Source organism: Blennius ocellaris (genome assembly GCF_963422515.1).
Source record: "Blennius ocellaris genome assembly, chromosome: 22".
Taxonomy (NCBI): Eukaryota; Metazoa; Chordata; class Actinopteri; order Blenniiformes; family Blenniidae; genus Blennius; species Blennius ocellaris.
The window spans coordinates 5681810-5704141 of record NC_137671.1 but is presented as its reverse complement, the minus strand read 5'-3'; the positions used below and the strand labels follow the sequence as shown (position 1 = coordinate 5704141).

The 22332-nt window shown below is 44.7% G+C and overlaps 2 protein-coding genes across 2 annotated transcripts in view; one reads left to right on the top strand and one right to left on the bottom strand.

Moving 5' to 3' along the window:
* The window catches only part of syn3 (synapsin III), a gene marked incomplete at both ends in the record, with an annotated part of 82218 nt that overhangs the window by 31187 nt on the left and 28699 nt on the right, over positions 1 to 22332 (top strand). The gene's annotated exons all lie outside the window — the stretch shown is intronic.
* LOC308146385 (metalloproteinase inhibitor 3) lies at positions 39 to 18014 on the bottom strand. Its single transcript, XM_080518166.1, has 5 exons — positions 17711 to 18014; positions 9399 to 9481; positions 6997 to 7108; positions 4249 to 4370; positions 39 to 2199 (listed from the first exon to the last, which is right to left on the bottom strand). Exons 1-5 carry the CDS (start codon positions 17838 to 17840, stop codon positions 2002 to 2004), a joined length of 645 nt encoding a protein of 214 aa, XP_080374292.1. The 5' UTR covers positions 17841 to 18014; the 3' UTR covers positions 39 to 2001.

The following is a 22332-nucleotide window of genomic DNA, read 5'->3' as shown; positions in this document are numbered from 1 at the left end:
CGCACGCAAGACAAAGAAGCACCGGAGACCTTCCCTGGTCCGTTTTTCATTAAATCTTTATTATAAAAATAAAAAACACAGAAATTAAGTCAAACATTTCTATAACCCCTACAAGGAAACGACCCCCACCCACACAATTCAGGAATCGGTGTTTACACACAGACTGTACACAGCTTCCTCAATAGGATTTTTTTTTTTCTCTTCTTCTTTAAGGATCAGACTTGACTGAGTGTTTCTGTGTTAAGCAGACAGTATATTTACACAAACGTGAACCACAGAAATAACGACACAGAAGAGCCACGGCAGGAGAGAGAGCCCCATGAAGACGGAAAAGACATTTCTCGACTGTCGAAACGTGCTTATCAATGTCTTAGAGGCAGTTTGAAGAATGTTCATCCAAGATTTATCTAAAAAAAAAAAAAAAAAAGTATGATTTAAGGATGTTAATTTGGCTTTTTAAGTCCGGTGATCAGTGTTTCCCCTTCTAATTTAATTCTGTAGCTTGGAAATAGTTCCCAAAGTTTTTGTTAAATTAATTGTTGTTTTCCCCAATATATTATACATTTGAGAAAATTCACTTATTCAAGTGATTTCTTGAGGATTTATGACTTCCGAAACCTCGTTTTTTCAATTAAATGTACTTTTTAACCTTTGTCTACAAAATATTTCAATTTTTATGGTTGTACCAATGAGTCAAACATCAAGAAGCTAATTTAGTGGCACAGATATTTTATAAAGTCAGACAACCATGAAAACTGAGCCAAATGATCAAGCTTCATGTAGATTTAGAAGAAAAGTATCCTCCGTTTTGGCTTCTTTTCGTGACGTTCCATTAGTGTAAATGAGAAAGAGTTCCGCTCCCCCATCCGCGGCCGCTCTGTGTCGGTTAATGGAATGGACTGAAGGAAAAACAAAAATAATAACATACCATAGCGTGGGAACGGGTGAGAATAGAATGAATTTAGTGACGATAACGTTACGAGCATTTTATAATTTCCATTTCAAACAGTTAAATACAAAAGATTGAATATACACTTAGAAAATATGTCATTCTCTGAAACCTCTGCTGCGGTTTTAGCGGGTTGGTGAAGAGTACCAGTCTGAGGGAATATGACGAAGCAGAAAAATAAAAAAGTACCATAATATTTAACGTGCAGATGCTGGTCCTTCATTCTGGACGGTTGAACATGCGGTGCTGGATTTTACAATGCAGTTTAGTCCTTTTATACATGTTTTTTTTTGTTGTTGTTGTTTTCTGCACATATAATCACATGGCGACCGTGTAATCCAATAGATGTATAAATAAATGCATGACAGAGGTTTCAGCTGAGTTGATTTCTGTAGCTTATGTTATGTACAGCAAAAAATAAAATATCACTATCTCTGCGCAAAAAAACAAAACAGTACCCCCCCCCCACATTGGCGCTGCCATTTTCTTTTTCTCTTATTCTACAGTGCTCAATAGAAACGGTTGCTGTTTTGGGGGGGGAACGAGTTGAACAGCAAACATTCAGGGATGCGGAGATACTACCATTGGTAAAGACCAATGTTACAGTCAAAACTGAACACAATCGATGTGTACTTTACTGGGAAACTACCATTTTCTGATTTTTTATTTTTTTTTCCCCCCCAAGAGTTTTCCCCACAGATCACGCCTCATGTCAATGAAGCTTTGATAAACTTAATATTGGCCCCTTTCTATCACCCCTTTGTAGCTCTGAGACGCGGGGCTGTTTGATATTAGTGTGGGGACGTTGTCTCAGAGGGCGAGACAACAGACGACAAAAAAGGTATTGTTTTCTCTCAGAAGTGCTACGGACAGGCACTGTAATGGATTTGCTCTTTTCTCTCGCTCTCTCTCTCTCTCTGTCTTTTTTTTCTCGGTCACCCAGGCAAGTGAGTTTCAAGAGTCCTGGACTGGTGATCATGGATGGGACGGAGTCGGGAGGGGGAGGGGAGGGGGGTGGCGGCAGTGGGTGAGGTGGCGGGGCGCGCCGGGATTCAGGGGTCGGTGGTGTTGATGGTGGTCTTGTCGCGGGACGTCAGGCCCCGGTACCAGCTGCAGTAGCCCTCCTTCTGCTGGATGCAGGCGTAGTGCCGGGACTGGTAGCCGGGGTAGCCGAAGTGGGACAGCATGTCCGTCCATAGACACTCGTTCTTGGAGGTGACGAAGCAGGGCAGGTAGTGGCACGGCTTGATCTGGAGGAGGGGGGGGGGGGAGAGACACGAGCCGAGATGAAGCCGCAGACTGGGTCGTAAACAAGTTTTAAACAGTTTGTATTTGTCGGCCGTCTGTTGGCGGTGAAGGCTGAACACAGGATTTTAAAGACCATTTAGGGTAAACCTGCTTGACGCTCCATTTCAATGAAACAGGAAATGGAAGATTAACTTGATGATTAGATCTAAATGATCCTGATGTGACACCAATGAAATCCACTGGATTTAGACAAAGCTGCTACTTTCTATTCTGATTTCCTTCTTGTTCATCTAATGCGATAAAACAAATAGTTTGGGGGATTACCGACTTTGGAGAGGAGGGTCAAATAAAAACATGATCAAATTTGGAGGGAAAATATTCACTGGAGTTCAGAGACTTTGCACATGTAGAACTTCTAATCCACTCTCTTGTATGTTTTGTTGGACTGGTTACCAAAAAACTGTTCTCCAATATGGCAAAGGGAACACGATAATTCATTGCTGCAAAAGCACGATTCCTAAATGAATGCATGATTTCATATAAAGTATTGTGATAAATCAAGTAGAGGATATTATTGTGATTTGACATTTGTTTTCCAACTTTCTTTCTCTTGCATTTAAGTTCAGTTTGTCTTTTGAGCTGTGGCGAAATTTGCTTTTCTGTTCTTAAAGACTTCCCTTAAAGTCGGCGAGAGCCATATTCCTTTGACTTCAATGACACTCCTGTGTAAAACTTTGGACAAAGACCAAAGCATGTTTAACTCAATGAGCAGCGATTATCAAGAAAGTACAAGAGATAAGAGCCTGGATCTTTAAAGTAGACTCTTCAACTATCTAAAATAGAAATGAGGAACATGGTGTAACGTCTATATAATCGTCTAGTAATTGTCTTCAATTAAAACTTCTTCAGTGAATGACTGAAAGCACAAACTGATCAGGTGTAAAAAAAAAAAAAAAAGACAGCTTTTTAAATCATTAACAAAAACACCCAGGCGTTCCGTTTTGTGCTTTAGATGGCCTCTCTAAAGCGCCGCACTTTCCCCCCCCCCCCAGTTTCTTTAAGGGTTCAATTAGGTTGCTCTCAGCCTCCGCCGTGCGTCACTCCTCCAGGTGCTCGCACACACACAAAAAAAAAACGCATCTTCAAAAACCCGTCATGATGAACGTCGACAGGAAGGTTCACAAAACCACTCAGAGGTGGCGAACGAAAAAAAAAAAAACCTCTCGCGTTCGGCGACGGCAAAACTGAGTCATCCTCCATGAAGAGCTGCACTTATCTGGATGTGAATGCGGCGGATTCAATGAGCACGTTAAAGGGGCTCACTTCGCGTTTCGGCTGTTTTTGTCCGTCCGGGCCCGCAGATCCAGTCCTCCGCGGTTCGGAGGCTTGTTGGAGTGCTCCGATCGACCCGCGGGGAATAATTCTCCCAACTCCCTGCTATTCACTGGAGTAAATCATCGTCCGCGAAGGAACGCGAGTGTGTTGAGGATCGCGTCGTTTATGCCCTTCACGCTTACGCGCTCAAGATTTTGGCGCCTCGGTTGATCGATGGCTTTTCCTCTGGGCCGTTCGCCATTGGCGCCGTTTACAGGTTCTGGTTCTCTCTGCTAATCCACTTATGCTGATAGCGGCCGATGGCGTTAGCAGATGTCCCGAACGCTGCCGTACAGTAGGACGTTTTACGAGGCGGGGACAGCAGCTGCACTGCGGCGAACTCCATATTCAAGTCGTACGAAATGAGGAATGACGACTTGAACGTCGTCCAAACCTGTTACTTAATAGCGCCCAGTGATGGTAGTAAAAGTTGTTTAGTCGCTGCTAAATATCCCCGATGTATGAGAGTGGGGAAAAATCACCTCGTAATTCAATCTTTATTTTAAAAAACCCCACAAACTATCGACTCCTTGGCTTGCAGTCATGGAAGAGGAGCCTTATTTGACCCTTTGCACCGTGAATAAGTAGTTCCATTCTGGGCTTGGTGTATGTTTTTGGTGTGGTTTTTTTTGTTGTTGTGAAAAAAGAGGAGCAGCTTTCTGCAGGTTTCCACTCACCCTGCAGTTGCAGCCCAGTTGGTACCGGTGGTTGATGCCTTTCTTCTGGGCCAGCGACAGGCGCTCCCACCGCTCGTTGAAGTTGCAGAGTCCGGTGTAAACCTTGCCGTCGTACACGCGCCCTGTGAGACGCAAGGAATGAAGGGGATCAGTCACAATATGCATCTATAAGCTGTTATTTGTTGTTTTGAGTGCCATTTGAACACTACAGGTAATGGAATTCTATTAATGGCCAACAGATTAGAGCTGCTCTGTCAGTTAGACAGATGATGTGCAATAATGTTACGATAAACACTTACGCAGATGATGTTGATGTCTATGTTGGGGTTTTTACTCTGAGCAAACAATGCTCTTTCTCTTGCTCCAAATTTACATTCAGCTGTGTGGGCTGTTGTTTGAGGGTTTATCTTGTTGTTTTTTTTACACCTGCAGTGATTTAGAAGTGGTTTGTTGAATTGCTTTATTTTAGTTATGCGGAGGTGAGCGCATAGCTTTCACGTAGAGTTTGCGTTTGGAGTATAAATTAGAGTTCACGCAGGAGTGAAGCGGAGCGCGTTCAAAAGGCCGTAGCAGCGGGTGGATTCTACAACTCCCATTTCAACATTGACACCCATTCTATCAAATGAAATGGACAAGTCCTGTTTTTGTTTTCTTTTTAAATTGTCGGAACGTGAGACACAAACTTGCTCCAACCCCTAAAGAATGTAAAGTTTTAGTTGCACCTGCAAGCACGAAAACTTGAAAATAGCCATTTTAATTAACATCTCATGAGTTCGGCAGGATGACGCCTACTAAAATAAAACACAGTGGCACACAACATTCCATGTAGTTTTTTGTTGTTGTTGTTGTTGTTGTTTTTAGACCACACACTGTAGATGAGAGCATCCTCTAAAATGCAAACCCTTAAGAAAGCCACTGGGCCACTAATCAAGACGTCACGGGGAGTCACTTGATCAGTGCTGCGCCGAAAGTAATACGGCGCGACACGCTCATGCCACGAATGCGCGCATGCTCTTTCATTATTCATCTAATTTCATAATCCTCCCCATGTAACACGGGACGCTGCCAACGCGCCGTTCCGGCAGGCCGCCGTGTTTATGTATGGTAAGACAATCCCTTACCTTGAGCCCATTTTAAACCGACGCCCCCATTTCTGAATACCCCGAAGGTCAAGCAGACGTCTATTTTAGGCCCAGAGTCATTTGCGGCTCGCCGACCCCCCCCCCCCTGGGACAGGTGCACGTCTACGGCCCTCAAGAACATCCCGGTTTGTGACTCCTCTATAGTGTTGTCACCACGTGGGAATTTGGCAGCTCACTAGTATGTCCGAGACCTCCCTCCGGACCTCCCCCTCTGCCGGCATCCGCTCGTTGAGATTACTGGAGTCACTCACAGGCTTATTACATGGTGTTGAGTGTGTGACATGCGCCTAGAATACTAATCGTGGGGGGGGGTGAGGCACTCCGGGCTTGATCAAAGCGGGTTCGGGCGGCTCATCTCGCCGTCCAAATTGCCCCTAATGCGTTCCCGATCATATTCAGGACTTATTATAGACGCCCTGACAGCAGCGAAACACACTGGTGATGTCACTCGCGCCCCGAAACGAGGGTAAACATAGCCCGCCGGTGCCTGGCAACGCCAGCGCCTCGTTGGCATGCGCCGCCCGGTGGGAGTTACAGTATTTACAGATCGGGACTTAGCGACAGCTATATACACCAAACGCCGCGGGGTCCAAGGTAAACTGCGCCTCCGTTGGAAATGGCAACTCGTAAAATGCCCGTGGTGGAAAACGCCGGTCGCTTCCTGTTGGCTAATTGCAAGTTGTTGTGCGAGAGACGAGAAACGTCGGTTTTCTGCTCAGAGAAGTCGACGGGGAGCGAGTGCAGAGGCTCCTGCCTCGACTGCACAGTGGCAAACGGCATGTTATAAATAGTGGGAAAGTTCGTGTCACAGGACAAATGAAGACGTCTCTCGGGGGAAGGAGGAGGAGGAGGAGGAGGGGGGGGGGGGGGGGGGGGTCATTTCCACCAAACAAACTTGGACTCGGAGAGGCCTCCGACAGGGAACAAGGGCAGAATCCTGACAACATCTCTATGGTGGAAATGGATTTGATTTTCTAAGTCATTTTAACAGATTGCTGTGGAATAAGAAATGATTTTCGGGGATGAACCGACATCACTTTTAGTTTCTTACCCATACCGAGTACTCGAGCCTAATTTATACTCCATACGTAAATGATATGCAAAGGCTATGTTACCACCTCCACTCTGTGTAGCAGTCATAATCATGTGTAGCATCAGTGGTGGAACTGCAATCCATCCCGGTCATCTGGAATGTCCGCGTACTCGGCATTGTTTTTTTTTACAAAAATAAACAGCACCCACCAGTGGGCCAACATGAAAACTAGATAATTTTCAGTGTTTGCGTGTAAATATTTTCAAAACGTCACTCAAACGCAAAGCCTTTCTTCAACGGAAATATGTTTTCATTATTTAACTCATTTAAACAATTCTCAACTATGTTCAAATTTGTCAGACGTGTTAGCTTTCAATGGCGCCTGCAAACGTTTACAGGTTTTACCTGTAAAGTCAAACGGGGGCAGATTACTAATTAATTTAAATTATGCGATTGTACGTCAAGGATTCAGCATAAGTAGTTTCTTTCTTTCTTTTTTTTTTTTTTATATATTTTGCGTAAAGCTCCTAAATGGGCACGGAGGAAGAGTCATAAATCAGTGAGGCTGCTCACCTGTGATCAGGTACTGGTACTTGTTGATGTCGAACTTGACGCCGCACAGACTCTCCGAGGCGTCCGTGTAAATGTGCTGCACATGCTGGATTTTGTCGAATCCTTTGTACATCTGTGGGACACAAGAGAAAGAAGTTTAGTGAACAAAAAAAAACAAAAAACGTATTAAAAAAATCTCAGCGTGGAAGCACTCGCTGCAACCTCTTCTCAGAAATAACCGTGGATAAAAAGAACGCGCTGGCTTTATCAGATGGCACTTCCTCAGAAATGCCTCGAGGGAGAAGTATCGGGCTCCGCTCTTAACTAAATCACAGATAACATGGTTACGTTGCGTAATAGGTTTTGAGGCTGTTGTGGCGCTGGACATTAGCTCAATTCACTCATAGCAGGTATGTGGAGCTTGGAGCCGATGTTTTCTTCTTCTCAGAACTGTGTTTGGGTTTTCTTTTTTTACCCCCACCACCCCCCCCCCCCCCCCCCCCCCAAGTGTAATTTATTTGTCTGGGAACAACAGGAAATCCCTGTTTAGACGTGTCGCTCCCAGAACAAACCATTACTTAAGCCAGAAACACTGAAGCTTTGGGAAAGCCAAAGGCATGCGTCTCACAGGACTTGTTGAAATTTTGGAGGGAATTCTTTCGGAAAAGGAAAAGCACAAACTGTAATACAAATAAAATAACTCGAGGAAAGTGCAAAGGCCACATCTAATTCCAGAGGATAATCCTTTCGGCGCTTCAACGAGAGGCCACTTAAAGCTTTTGTTCCAAACTGTGGATGCGGTTGTGCGACTCTGATGAAATGTTTACACTCGGAGCGAGGAGGAGTTTGGTGCAACGCTTGTAAGCTCGCTAATCCTCCGGCCTGGCTCCTGTCTGAGCAGCGGGCCCATGTCCGCATCTGTCGGAAATATGCAGCATTATGTAAGAATATAGAGGAAGTGAAGAGCAGGCTTTCGGGATAAATATCTCCGAACTGCTTTTCAGATATTGCAGAGCAGCTGAGGGGGCGGAGAGACGTCGGCGTGACCGAACAGCCTCTTTAGTGTCAGTTAGATTTATAACGGTCCAAAGAAAAAAACGGAACAATAATGAAGGGGCAGGTTAAAAAAAATAAAAAAATTGTGAGTTTGCATGATAGCTCTGTGTACTAGTTTATTCCCAAAATCATGTGTAAGAGCTCATTTTAGTTTAGGGGTCACATAGTCAAATTTCATCGAAATGGTGCCTTAATATCCTTTAGATTTAAATATTAAAATTATTCTTCATTGTGGTTCAGAGTATACATGATGTATACATGATGTATAGTATGCAAAACAATTACACAAGTATACAAAACAATCCGGCAAAGAAAAGACTATAATCTCAACATTTGGCTCATTCTAATGATTTTATGCTTTAAAATAGTCAAATGTCCAACTAAAACCAAAAGGGATTGCATCATGCACGTTTTTACAAAATCATGGCTTTGAGGCTAATGCTAGTTTACAGGCGTCTCATGACTGAAACATAAGGCTCCAATCCGGCCAAACCACCAAGCAAATTGTACAAATTTCGAAGAAAATTATTTATTTATTAACAGATTTCTTGAGATATCAGTGACTTTGGTTTCACAGGTCTTATGTTTGACACCCCGGCGTTAGCGGTATAATCGGTGCCTCTAAATTGTTCACGGCCATGAATGAATGAATGAGTGTCTCTTTCTCTCTGTCTGAAGTTGATTTAAGCCGTCAAGAAGATAAATGGTTGATTGGATGGATAAAGAAGTTGCAAAGTGAGCAAAACATTGCGATCAATAACTGATTTATTACACCTCGTGTGGTTGAAGTCGACCTCGTTGTGGATTAACGGATTAAGTAATTGAATTGAGAATGCCAAGGCTTTCTTAATGATTTGTCTCTTTTCACTTTTCCTTCATTTAAATTCTTTATATCCAACAACCTATCATGTTTACTAATTCAGGTGTAAACTGGTCACATATGCACACATTTTCATATGTATACGGTTTCCATTTTTGGGCAGCATTTTGTTACATTAGCAGTACTATACAAATATAGATTCATTATTTAAATGATTATGTATCATCCGCTCATATTAGTCTGCAATAATATCAGAGTTTAGCTTCGCTGAAATCCTGACGTCTGAGTAGATAAGAGTGGTGGACCGGACCAGTAAAATAGAGCCCGAATAACCTTAAAAATTTAACTTTTGTAAGTTTTTTTTGTTGTGCTGCAGAGTATACATAATGCAAATGTCTATATTTTCACAAAAAACAAACTGTTACGACTGAAAATTACTCCAATCTCAACAAAAAGCCAATTTCAATGAAACGGTCTGCTGCTAAATACAATGAAATGTCAAAAGCACTATAGCTGTTTTTACAGTTTCGGATTCGGCTTCTCTCACCTTCATTTGCTTGACCGTGTAGCGCATTGTTCCAAAAGGTCCGTCCCTCAGAAGCTTCTTGCCCACCACTTTAGCGCGAATCACTGCGGAGGAGAGAAAAAAGAAAAAGAGAGATGGTCACATTCCTCTTGAGCCTTCATTTCCGATCCATCAAACAACGCTCTCCCTCAGCCAGTAGGACGCATTAGTAAACACCATTTCAGAACCAGGTTGGCACCGCACTTAATCCGTTTATCCGATTTTCTGCATTTTCACCGTTTGGCAAGGAGGCCACAGGAGAGAAAAAAACCACCAGAGACTTTTGAGTTTGATACCGAAATTGGAGTTTAAATAAAAGAATAATAAAAAAAAAAGCCTAAATCTGCTTGTGACGACCAGAAACGTGATCGCATATGCATTTTTTTAAGCCTCCGTTTGTGTCGATGTAGCGCTCAGATAATCGCAGTAGGAATGCGACTCCCCCCCCGAGCTGATTCATGGCGATTAAAGCCAACACCATAACACAGTCACGTGTGTGTCTGTTTAAACAGGCGTCTCTCTGTACGGTGGACCAGGGCTCCAGGAGATCTTATCGGGAGCCTCGCGTAAACGTCGGCGAGGCGAGAAAACTCGCGATTTATTTGCTTTCACTCCTCCCGTCGGGAGCGAGGGGGCTCATTGTGAGCGCGGAGCGCAGTCGTAACCCGGGCCTGCGGGCCCTGCATAACCTCCGGAGAGGTTCACCTGCTGCCCAGAGCCCGGCGGGCCGCCAGACACAACCAACACTGGCCGTGTTTGTTATCTTCTCCCCGTGGAATTTCCTCGCCACATTCTTCAGGGGCTCACCCACCCAGAGCTTTTTATCCCTTTTTACTGGTGAAAAATGAGTCATGTGGCATCTTCAGTCAGGTCTGTAGCCGTCCCACAAAAAAGGACAGTGGGGCTAAAAATACAGGTCAAACAGGAAGCAGATGCGGCGCGGCCACCCAAAAAGCGGCGGCCGCACATTTATTTTGGACACGGCGTCCCCCGATTTGAACTGGGAGTTTTATATAAATGCCTCGGAACATTTTATTTCAGTCCAGGAGAGCGATGAGGGGAAAATATTTCAAGCTTATTTGGGATGTACGGGACTTTTAGGCCTCGTTTACACAACATTTCAAGTGAAGACGCAGTGTTCTTGCATTTTCATTTGCGTCTGTTTACGCTGAAAACGATGTCGTTTTCATGTTCAGCCACGAGTGGGAGCCATTTTTTTTGTAATGACACTCGTACGCAGAGAACAATATGCTATAAACATCAACAATAGCAAGTACACAGACGTTGATATGGGCAGACGACTAAGTTGGATTGTTACGGAGACTCAACTATAAAACTACAAAGTCCCAGGAGAATATGGACTGGAGGCAAACGTAGTTGTTACTGTCCAGTTACTCGAACATGTGCCGATCTATTTACTACAAGCGCAGCAGCAGCTTTTCAGCAAAGGTGCATTTTCCACCCGTTTTCAAGAACTTGCGTCTTCAAGTCGCATCCAGTCAGGATTAAGCGTAACATTTTCAGTGGAAACTAAGTCCTCCAAAAGCAAATGTTGGGATTTCAGTTTTCCAAACAGTATCTATTTATAGGGTAGATTTTCTCAGATAACGGGTAAGCTTGCATTTTTTTCACAATTTACAGAAATTTGAAAGATGTATAATCACATTTACTCCAATGACAATGGTGCTTTTAATATTGTCAGTTTGTTTTTTCTTGAACACTTAGATATAAAATCGACCCCACCTGGGAACATTTCTCTCACGCTGGAATCATTCGTTTAAGAATCGTTTTCCCGCTTTTAAAGGCATCTGCAGCCTTTTATACGTCGAAACCTCAGATGTCGCTTTAGATCTCGGCTCCAGGCGGTTGGAGCTCGTATCAGAGTGGAGATGAAGTATGCGTTTGAATAATCCGGGTTCTACCTGTCATTCATAACATTTTCACGTCAAAGAGCCTCTTGGTCAATTTTCCTTTGCAACTTCAAACAAATTGCGTGGAAGCTTTTAAAGTGCATTCCAAATGGCGTCGTGCCTCCTCTGCAGAGCTCCGAGGGGCTTTTGTCCCGAACCTCCAGCGCTGTGCCGTCACTCACTAAACGTACCGAAGAAAGAACAAAACCCGCCACGGCGAGCTCGGGTCATCTCAGTCCTTTCAGCCTGAATAAATAGGTTCCCCCGCCTGCCCTCCGCTTTTCAACCCCTCACAAGGAGCGTGTCGCAGAACATTTGATCCATTAATCTGTCAACCCTTCTGATACGAACCCGGGAGAGCAATTACGACCGCTGCTAAACGCACCCAAATGCCGTTTGACAGACCCTCGCCGCTGCAATTACAGCAGGAGGGCGGCTCCATTACGCAGGAATGTGCGGATACAAGGAAATACACTGCCGCCGTTCTTTTCAAGCCTCACCCCGAGGAGCCCACTTTCAACCCCCCCGGTGGCGTTCGAAGGGCCAAGGGGGGAGTCGGTTCAACACCCAGATAGGAGCCTCCTTGTTGGCCCACTAATTGGCCAGTGATGGTGGCATCACCCGGAGGACTGTGTGAAAAGCCTCAGCTGCTTCTTAGATGGGAGGATCCGCGTCACCCCACCCACCCCGGCAGTGACCTCCCGACCTCCGCTGCACTCGGCAGTTATATTTACGTACAACCGCACTCCCGCCCGCTGGCGTCCAAGAAGTCTTCCTCACAAAGTGTTTGTTTAACCCACTTTCAAGGTGTGAGCTCGCGTCGATTTGGCTTAACTGGAAACCGTGTCGTTGACGGCCTGAAGTTGAACCGCATAGAAACGTCTGTAGATGCTTAATATAGCTGAACAACTCCATTCAACATGCCAGATTTGGTTAATATGTCAACAGTTTTGAGTTTTCTGTGAATTTGTGTTTCGTAGCAAGTAAGCAGGGTCTTCTACTTCTCTTCAAACAATCGGCAGCGGAACCTCCAGGTCAGGAATAAAATCACAAATGAATCCATGAGAGGGCGTCTTCAACCTCAAAAAAGCCAATTTTCTGTGAAGGTTAAGGGTACCGGAGGGGTGACCTGAAGCAGGTTATGGCTCAGCGGTGAAACATAGTTGAGCTCGAAGTATCTGTCAGCCTCTCTAAACTGAAATCTATGTCTCCTTCTTACTCTGCTAAACATGTGGAATTACAGCCCAGCACTGTGACGCACAAGGATTCATCTTCTGCAGAGGATCTGACACACATTTTCAAGAGTGGGAGGCTTTTTTTTTTTTCTCGTGATAAGAGAGGTAACTAGGGTTTGACAGAAAAGGAAGAGGAAGAATCCATTTCTCACTCTGTATCTCTCACCCCGAAGCAGGAGATTACACAAGCGTCAATGCAAATGCTCGATCTTAAGGTGAGCATGTAATTTATTTCAGCCTACGTACAATGTGGCAAACTGCAGGCATGGGGAGAGCGGGGTTGCTTGTGAGTGTGTGTGTGTGTGTGAGAGAGAGAGCGAGAGAAATAGAAAGCAAAGCAGCAGACCGGTGACTGTGATTTTAGTATGCAGAATGTTGTCCAGGCTTGAGGAGGCGAGTGGGAGGACGAGGAATTCTCAGGATGACACACTACCACGCTCAAAAATAAACACTGAAACTGGATCTGTGCTGCAGGACCCGGGCGTCGGATGGAAAACACCGGAGTAGAAAGCTCGCAACGTCCACCACGGGGCAACACTGTGAATAACGGCAGGCGGTGTCGTGCGTGCAGCTAATCACCATCACGTAATCCCTATTATGCAACTTTCCCGAAAGGCTACTACTGCGCATGCACGACACGGCAGTAGTAAGTAGTTGTTTTGCACATGCACGAGTCGAAGGACAATAACAATGGCGTCCATATTCTCCTGGGATTTTGTCGTCTATTTAAACTAAACAAGCAAAACTTTTCTGAAACAAAAATGCAAAAACAAAAGTGTAAATGGGGCCCAAGGTGGTGTTCCAACAGTTACTGTTTCAATGAACTCCTGTTTCTTCAGTAAAAGGGCCTCTATTCACAGTATCTGTGATGCGTTGGCATCAGAATTTTGTGGCTTTTAGTTCCTAAAACGTCCAGATTATAAAGCATCTTCCTCTAACTGATGTTGGGCCGGATTGTGCCGGCAGCTCAGCTGATGCGTCCCAGTAAAACTCCCAGGCTCCTCTGGGATCACGCCATGGGAAACGTTCAACCCAACCGGCTGTTTTTAAATGCTACTGTCAGGCTAGCAGACCTCAAAAATGCTACTTGTCTCCACGGAAATTGGTGCCTTTTCGTGGGCTTTGGCCTCGGTATTTAAAGCTTCACAGAGGAGCCGTCGCTGCCTCTTTTCTCTAAATGAGGGCGTATCCCAGAGAACTCTGGCGAACACCTGAAGCAGCTCACCTGACCTGACATTATCCCAGCGTACCTGCTTTGCATTGGCCTCTTTTACATGTTTATAGCTCCGACTCATGCGCTACAGTGGGTCACTGCCCTTTAGATTTTCTGGGTAGGCTTGTTGGACAAACCGTTCTGAATCAGGAAAATAAATGAAAATCCACCTGCAAGGTTAATGAAGGTCACCGAGTCAAAGTGTCTAAACGTCACCAATGCAGAGTTATTGGTAATGGCCCTTTCATGAGTGTTGAGCTGTGTGAAACTGAACCTCGTAGAAGCAGTACGTCATCAAACCAGAGGCGGTGCTGGGCCGGACATTTGATACGCGTGTCTCAGAGGACGGATGTCCCAAACTGGTACGGAATTCAGACCTTATCATCTCCTCATAATTTAAACTCACTCTCAGGAAAACTGTGGCTATCTGATCACATAAAGCATCTCCTATCAGGAGTCCGGGCTTCGGTTATCGCCTCTCGCCTGCTGACCTCTGGAATGAGGAGGACAGGGGGACAAGATCAGCCCTTGGAAGGAGGAGTGATGTAACCAAACGCTACATAACTCCGAGCAGGGAACGTGCTGGTACATAGGATCACGCCGCCACACGGCCCCGGGCCACTCATCGCCCTAAACCTTACTCCGCTGCGCTTATTGACAAATCTCCCACAGCGGGGTCGAGTCAGTGGCTTTCTGTGGCCTGATTCCCAAACTCGGCATAAACAACATATCACGCTAATCCTCGGCAGCTAACCTGGTTCTCAGCGCGAGTGTGTAAAGGTCCGTTCCCCTCACCTCGGAGCGCTCTGGAGCGAGCGGCGTCACCAAGTGATATTAAATTTCAGGGTCAAAGCCGGGCCTCTAATCTCGCTTTGGAAAAACAAGCGCCGCTCGCTCCGGCGGCGGGGGTCGGTGCTCAGGTAGCAGGTTTCACTGACCAACGTGATGAGATCGGAGCCAGAAACCAAAAGCATCGGTTCTCAGAACGCCTTCATGCTCTTAAAAACATTTCAATGTAGATCTTGTCAAGTGAAGAAAGGCACACTGCAATAACCCAATTTCCAACTCTTTAGCCTAATTGTGATTCATCCAGTGGAGTGCCTGCGGGTGATTATGGGTCAGGGCCAAGAAAACAAGAGCAAAATGCTTTGAACTCCACCGCGGGTCTTAAATTGGGAAGATTCGTGCCTTTGATGTAGACGGTGAGAGTTACAGGGCTTTCTCCCTTGTTGCATTAGCATTTCAACACCGTGTGCCATTGTTTTCCACAATTCCCCGGTTCCCCGATTGAAAGCACAAGCGTGGCTTTTAGGCTCAGCTGAGAGAAAATAATTCAGTCTTTGGGTGAAACTCGACATGATTGACTGTCTGTTTTGCAGAAAACTCGACCAAAGTCACTCAATGATACTCAACCTCTCTGTGCATCAAACCAGCGCTTCACAAGGAGCGGGACCTGAGAGAGACCGCAAGCATTCAAAGAACACTTCAAACTTAGCCAGGACCTTGAAAAAGGGATTTGCAAGCGCCCACAACTGATCACTACCCCCCCCCCCATTGAAATCAGTCCCAGATTCTCCGTTGGAAAGCCGGAGAACTCGGCCAAAATCATGAATGATCTGAGGATCTGAGGAACTGTGAGGTATTGCATGTTTTTGTAGAGGAGACATTTTTAGCCGCTCCAACCAGGTCACTTGGCCCAAGATGCCTCAACAGGCGTAATGACCAGGGGTTACCAAAGTGCAACAGTTGTGTGTGTGTGTGTGTGTGTGTGTGTGTGTGTGTGTGTGTGTGTGTGTGTGTGTGTGTGTGTGTGTGTGTGTGTGTGTGTGTGTGTGTGTGTGTGTGTGTGTGTGTGTGTGTGTGTGTGTGTGTGTGTGTGTGTGTGTGTGCGCACTGGCCATTTTGGGCCTGCAATCCCAAAGTAACTGTATCCTATTTCATCAACCTTCTCTATTAAAAAACTCAGGTCCTCAAAAGCTTAAAATTAACCTACACTGCATTGGATTTACCAAAGCAAAGAGACTAAAACCTTCGAGGACACGCTGGCCGTGTCCAAATTTGGGCAAAGATTCCTCCTTTTGGTTTTTGGTTTTTTTGACAACCGCAAAAAGCTGCAGAGTGGTTATGACACACATGAGTCTTGAAAAGAGAAAATGCAAATGAGGCAACATCTCAGAAGCAACATCGTGTCAACACTGTTGTTCGACAGAGAAGAGTGGAAAGATTGTCCATGTTTAGATAATTTAACGGTCCTACTATTAAAATCTCAGTATTTGATACTCTTATTTGTCTGTAGTAAACATCAAGCCACCAACAGTAGTTAGCATAGCATACAGATTAAAAATTGAACAAACAAAAGTCATGCATGAGCTATGCTAAAGCTCTCCAAATAAGCATGCTAAATCTCGTTTTATTCACAACAAAGGTCAAAGCAGGACGAGCTTAACATCAGTCAACAACCTATTTTTTTTTTTTTTTTTTTAAATGGAATCCAAATCCTGAAAAGTGAAGCTGGATATGAGGTAGAATCTGTTCACGATTAACTGGTAACCCGCCAACAAAAGACGTGCAGGGCATCTCATAAGGCCTCCAATCCAACATGTTGCATCTCGTTTAACCTCTAAAGGTCAAACGTAGCCAGGCTGTGCACAAGTCAAGCCCGGCGTAATTCAACAAAGAATTATGGTTCTCCACAGTATTTCTCAAGAATACAATGAAACTTCTCAGGATAGATATCTTTTTTTGGGCCATGTGCCCAAAACAAAGCATCAAATCTGAACAGATTTGATTGTGATTTTGCAACAACACATGTTACGTCATCACTATCGGCCTCTCGCGGTGAGCAGTGGTAAGGCAGTGTCATTAAATGTGACGTCAGGTTTGTGTGTACAGTGTCTTGGGGGGGGGGGGGGGCGCTTCCCTCCACAGGAGGAGTGAGAGTCCATGCATGCACGCATGGCAGGAGGGCGTTTCAGTGTGTGTGTGCTCAGCTTCGACTGAGAGATTGTTTGATTGTGTGTGTTGACGTTTTGCGGTCAAATGATACACAAAAGAAATCTCTGCTTAAAAATAATACCACACCACCTGCAAACCCCTAAATAAAACACACGCTCCCCTCCACAGGTCCCAGAAGCCTCAGGTTTTAGCCAGTGTTTTCCAAAAACGGTCTCATAAAGACCCCGAGTTAATATTATTATGGGGAGTTGGAGAAGCAGGCGCAGCAGCAACATGCTGCATAAACTCAGCGGAGGCCAGGCTGTTGGAACACTGAAATACCAGAGCATGCACACAAATAAGCGGGATTTTGAAATATGCACGCTGGCTGTGGGTCTCATTATCAACTGGTGCCGGTTCGCAGGCCTCAAACGGAGTTCGTGGAAGCACAGAACTGCATATTTGAAACTGGAAGTCGATCCTAAAATGGACACACAAAAAAAAAACCCAAACTGCATCCATTGATATTCTATCCTGCTGATACCAGGTCGAAGCACACAAAATCCAGAATTCCCCCAGGGATCTTCTGCTGTGAGGCGAAACAGTAGCCACCAACGCACAAAAACTAACAATTTGCTCGATATTACGCGCAACAATTTCCATACAATCTATCTCCAGCAATCTGAGACACTGAGTCAGGAGGATAATGATGAGTTTGAAGCAGATCACTTTCCTCGTGTATTAATTGCGCATGATGCACCGTGTTGATGTCCTCGGGTGACCCAAAACAAAATAGACCCACGTCTTCTACGTTACAGGACGTATAGCTTATAAATAAGTAGTGATCGCTTGCCGGAGGGAGACGCGGTATGTAGTTGAGAAGCCGCGTCCTTGCGGGTTTAAAATCCTGCTCAATACGCTCATAAAGAAATAAAAATTAATTAATGAATTAAACGATTGCCTTTATAATGAGTGATCGTCTCTGTGGGAGCGTTGGCTCACCTATGTCGGAGTTGCAGAATGCGTCCTGCGGGTGCGTCAGGGCGCATGAGCAGCCCTCCGTCAGCTGGTGAACCTGCAGGCTGCTGAAGACGAACAGCAGGCTGATCAGGTGCTGGTACCACGGCTGCATTTCTCCCAAAACTTTCCCACCACACGGCTCTGGAATAAAGTGATCTGGGTTTCCGCTGCGTCTTGCAGTTCAGTGCCGAAAGACTCTGTGCGTAAAAGAAGAACAAAAAAAAAAACCCCTCCAAGTGTCGCTGCTGCTGCCGATCGCTGTTGCTTCTCTCCTCCGTTTGAGCGTGTCTGTCTCTCGTGTCCCGGACAGGCGCACAGCCGTACATATAGCGCGCCCGGGACCACGTTCACGCCCCCCCCTCCCCTCCCACCCCCTCCCACCCTCCACCTCTGCAGCTCGCGGCAGCAGCGGCCAATCAGGCGTCGTCAGCAAACGGAGACGCGATGACACACTGGAACTTTCAGTGCGCTTCATCTTAATTTTCCCCAGAAGGACCAAATAAAACAGCGCAGACACGAGTTGTAGGATATGAGCTGCCTGGATGAGAGAGGGGGGAAAAAAGAGAGCATGAAAAAAAAAAAAAGTTCTTATTCACAAGAATACACGAGGAAAAGGACATGATTTCCCCAAGTTGGAAAAATAACACGGGAGTCAGTTTGTCTGGAGCTATAGTCAAAATAATGTGTTCAAACTACGACTCACAGGCTGCAGATTGTACTAATATTATGTAAATACCTTGTTGTTACCTGCAAAAAACAAAAAAGATCGGTACCCCCATTATAAGATAAAAACAGTTTGAGAAGACTTATTTTCAGCAAATCTTGATATAAGATTTTTAATCTAGATTGAACATTGTACTGTAAAATCAAGGATTGAAAATAAGTAAACCAAAAAAAATAAACAACTTTTAAAACAAACCAAATAATCAAATAATGCAAGTCAAATAATGTACCAGATAACTCGCAGTGTACCACTAGGTGGAGCTTGAATTGGACGGCTTAGGTCAAAATGTGGATGCTAGAAATGTTTGGGATTTCAATTCTTTATAATAGAAGATGAATTAAATGATTTGCTAACCTAAGATCAGGGATGTCAAAGAAATATGTAGCCACATACAGTCCAAAGTCACCTTGAGTGGGCCGCATAGCGAAGTAGTGCCATAATAACCTTAAAATTTGAACTCTAAAAGTCCCATATTGAATTCTCTTTTTAATGGTTTTCTGACAGTCATATGTCACAAGCAATGGTAATTTTCTATATTATTTTGAATATTTAATGGCATGAAATCATTGTTATATGTTGTCATATAAACAGAATCTGAGAAAGTTTCAGGTTTGAAATCATCCAAAGATGATTTAAGTAGTTTGATTCTTGATTTTGATTATTTTCTACTAATGTAATCAGTTCTGATTTGTAAAACACGACACCCAGTAAATCCACAACATGGGACAAAATTAGGAATTGATGATGAGTGAATTGTTTTGTGCCGAGTTCTGGATAAAAACGAGTCACTTTCCTTCCTCCGTCCTCTTTAGTACTTTTTTTTATAAAGACATCTCCCATTTTGTTCATTTATCACCGAGTGTGTCACTGAGTCATCTCCTGACGCCCCCTTTAATACTTTCGTCATACCAAATACAATCTGCAGCAAACGCCTGGCAACCGCGTGAAAGTTTACCCTGCAAAAAAAAAAAAAAAAAAGGTGAAATCATTAGATGTGAAGTGACACAAGCTTGAAAGCAGGTTTTGTGTTTCGTCTCCTCTAATGATGAATCACTGAGCATAACGGCTCCGGGTACCTGTGGCTGCCCCGGTCACTCTGAACAGGTTTGACTGGAGCTCCTGGCACAATCGGCCAGATTAGCCAATTCAACCTTCTTTTCTCTCTTCCGTGTTGCGTTATCGCTGCGGGAGCTTATCTGCCGAGAGAGCGAGGGAGCTTTGTTAGGAGTCGACGGCACCCGCCGTTATATAAGCAAGCCAGAAATAATCAAGTTGGGGAACTCTGACCCTAAACGCACCTTCATTAGCACTTATCTGAGTCTGAAGAGGCCGCCGGCCAGATTGCAGATATTATGTTATGCTTAGCACGGCGTTGATAAGCTTGTGTATGAAATTTAGGTTCAAAAAGTGACTTTCGTTTCGTAACAACCAGATGACGTGACTGCTTTGCTTGAACACATTTCAAGCAAAGCAACTGAATAGGACGACTTTGTCAGAGCTTAGTAGGTCGAAAGAGAGTCAATTTAAAGTTATCAGCTATCTGGGTTCTCTAAAATAACTTAAAAAATTTGAAAGAAAACAAGTTTTACCTCTTTTTTTAAGTTGTTCCGACAAATACAGTTTCTAATCGAGTGTATATTTGTATTTAAATACTTTGCGGAAGCTTTTGAGAACGACAAATAAAAAGTAACTGGTTAAATTAATTTGCCGTTTCAATGACGCTTTCAAATGAAAACAAATCTTTCGCAGCGTTTTGGGCGTCCGTTTACATGACAACGGTGCTCGTAGCCACTTGAAAACACAACTTTTTGAAAACTGCTCTTAATGTGGATGTTTCTGGAAAAACGCCAAACCAGTTTCCATGGAAAGCAGGGAAAGTGCAACTTTTTGAAAACGGCTCCCAAGGTGGAGATTTATGTAAATACTTATACCTTCCCCATGCAGACGGGAGAAAAACAAATGTTTTCCAAAGCTACTCACCATTGTTGATGTCTACAGCACATCGTTCTCTGTGCGCATGTTTGTTTGTGTTACAAAAACAACCAAAAGACTTGTCGCCTGGCATTTCTTGTGTTTTACGAAAACGCTAAAATGATCCATTTTCACTTGAAACGTTGTGTAAGCGAGGCCTTAGGAACGCAACTTTTGCTGTACTATTAATGCATTCAAGCCTAATAAATATATAATTGGGTTCGTTGTGATAACATGCAGTTTGTTGTATCATTGTTCATGTGACATTAAATGTTTTTGGGCTGTAGTTGTTGTGACGTAGTTGAGGTTCTCTAAGTGTGTGCCGGGCCTCCTCTGGGCTCTTTGAACTTATTTATCTTTATATATTTATCCAATTCCTCGGTCCCACTGCACACGATGTGAAGCCAAAGTGAAATAAAGTGCAAGGACTACCCAAAGTTTCCATTTTACCCCGAACGGCTGACTCACTCTCTCATTAACCGTCTCATCGCTGCTCATCTGTTTTTCCTTTTTTGTGCTGCTTCCTTGATAATAAGCCTGGTGTTGGTTCAGGTCCAGTGCTTCAACACATTTTTGTTTAGGTACTGGCAGATAAGAAGAGCAGCACATTAACCATGTCATCATCATCATCATCATCATCATCTTCATCGTCCAGAGCAAACATTAGGGGACACGCGTCAGCTGTCGTTAACCATTAACGACACCCGGTCAGGTATTATTTTAGATCCCAGCCACAGATCTTGTGACATTCCTCCGCTGGGCACTGGAATGCGCGATTTTAATGAATTTACATTTCGTCCGCCCAACAGAGGCGACGAAAACAGGATAGTCCGGGCTCGCAGGAAACCACAGGGAGTGATTCACGGGGGCCATCTTTTACGTACGACTTCACTCGTACATCATGAGGTGAAACATTCCTAACATATATCCCAAAGATAACAACCTGGATCAGGCCCAGCCGAGGAACAAACCCAATAAGGCCGTTATTAGACGGGCCGCTGAGGGAAGGGGGAATCCAAAAACAACAAACGCGGTTTCAGCGGAGGTGTCTTGTCATTGCGTTTGACTTTGCTGCTTGGTGATTGGCTGGATTGAGGCCCGAGTGATGAAACTCTGAAAACATGGAAAATACCAAGTTAATAGTTCCCACTGTGGTTGCTCGCAGTGCTATCTGTAATTTTGAGGTTGCTTTTGGTCGTTTCACTGGTTTTTACGCACAGCTCGGGGCTGCAGTGTCGTTTTTGAGTGTGAAGTCGTGGCGCTTTCGTCAATGACATACTGTCGCCACCGAGCCCGACGACACGCTAATGTCTCAGGTGAGAAATTCATCGCTTTTTGTTTCAGAAAACTTTTGTTTACACGGCAAAATGTGGCTGCGGTCGGCTGTGTTTGTAATGAAACCACACAGAGAACAACATGCTGTAATGTAAACATTAACAATGGCAAGTCCGCGGTAATTTGTACGGACGGATGATTAAGTTGGATTACTACTACGGTCACTGCCGACTATAAAGTTTTATAGACTCCCAACGACTCGGGAGTCCTGACACTGGAGGCAAGCGTCTACTGAGCATGTGCAGAAGAACTATTTACTTGAGTCGTGGTGTGCAACCAAAGTTTCCCGTTGTCGTGGAAACGGGGCCCAGTAAGGACCCCCGTTGTTGTAAGCAGGTGTTTTGTAGCAACAAGAAAACTAAGGTCTTACGTGAAGTAATGTTGTGTAAGTGAGCTGGAAGAGTCCCGGATACAAGCGGCTGAAATGAGCTTCCTCCGTAGGGTGGCTGGGCGTACCCTTAGAGATAGGGTGAGGAGCTCAGTCACCAGGGAGGAGCTCGGAGTAGAGCCGCTGCTCCTCCACATCGAGAGGAGCCAGCTGAGGTGGCTCGGGCATCTATTTCGGATGCCCCCC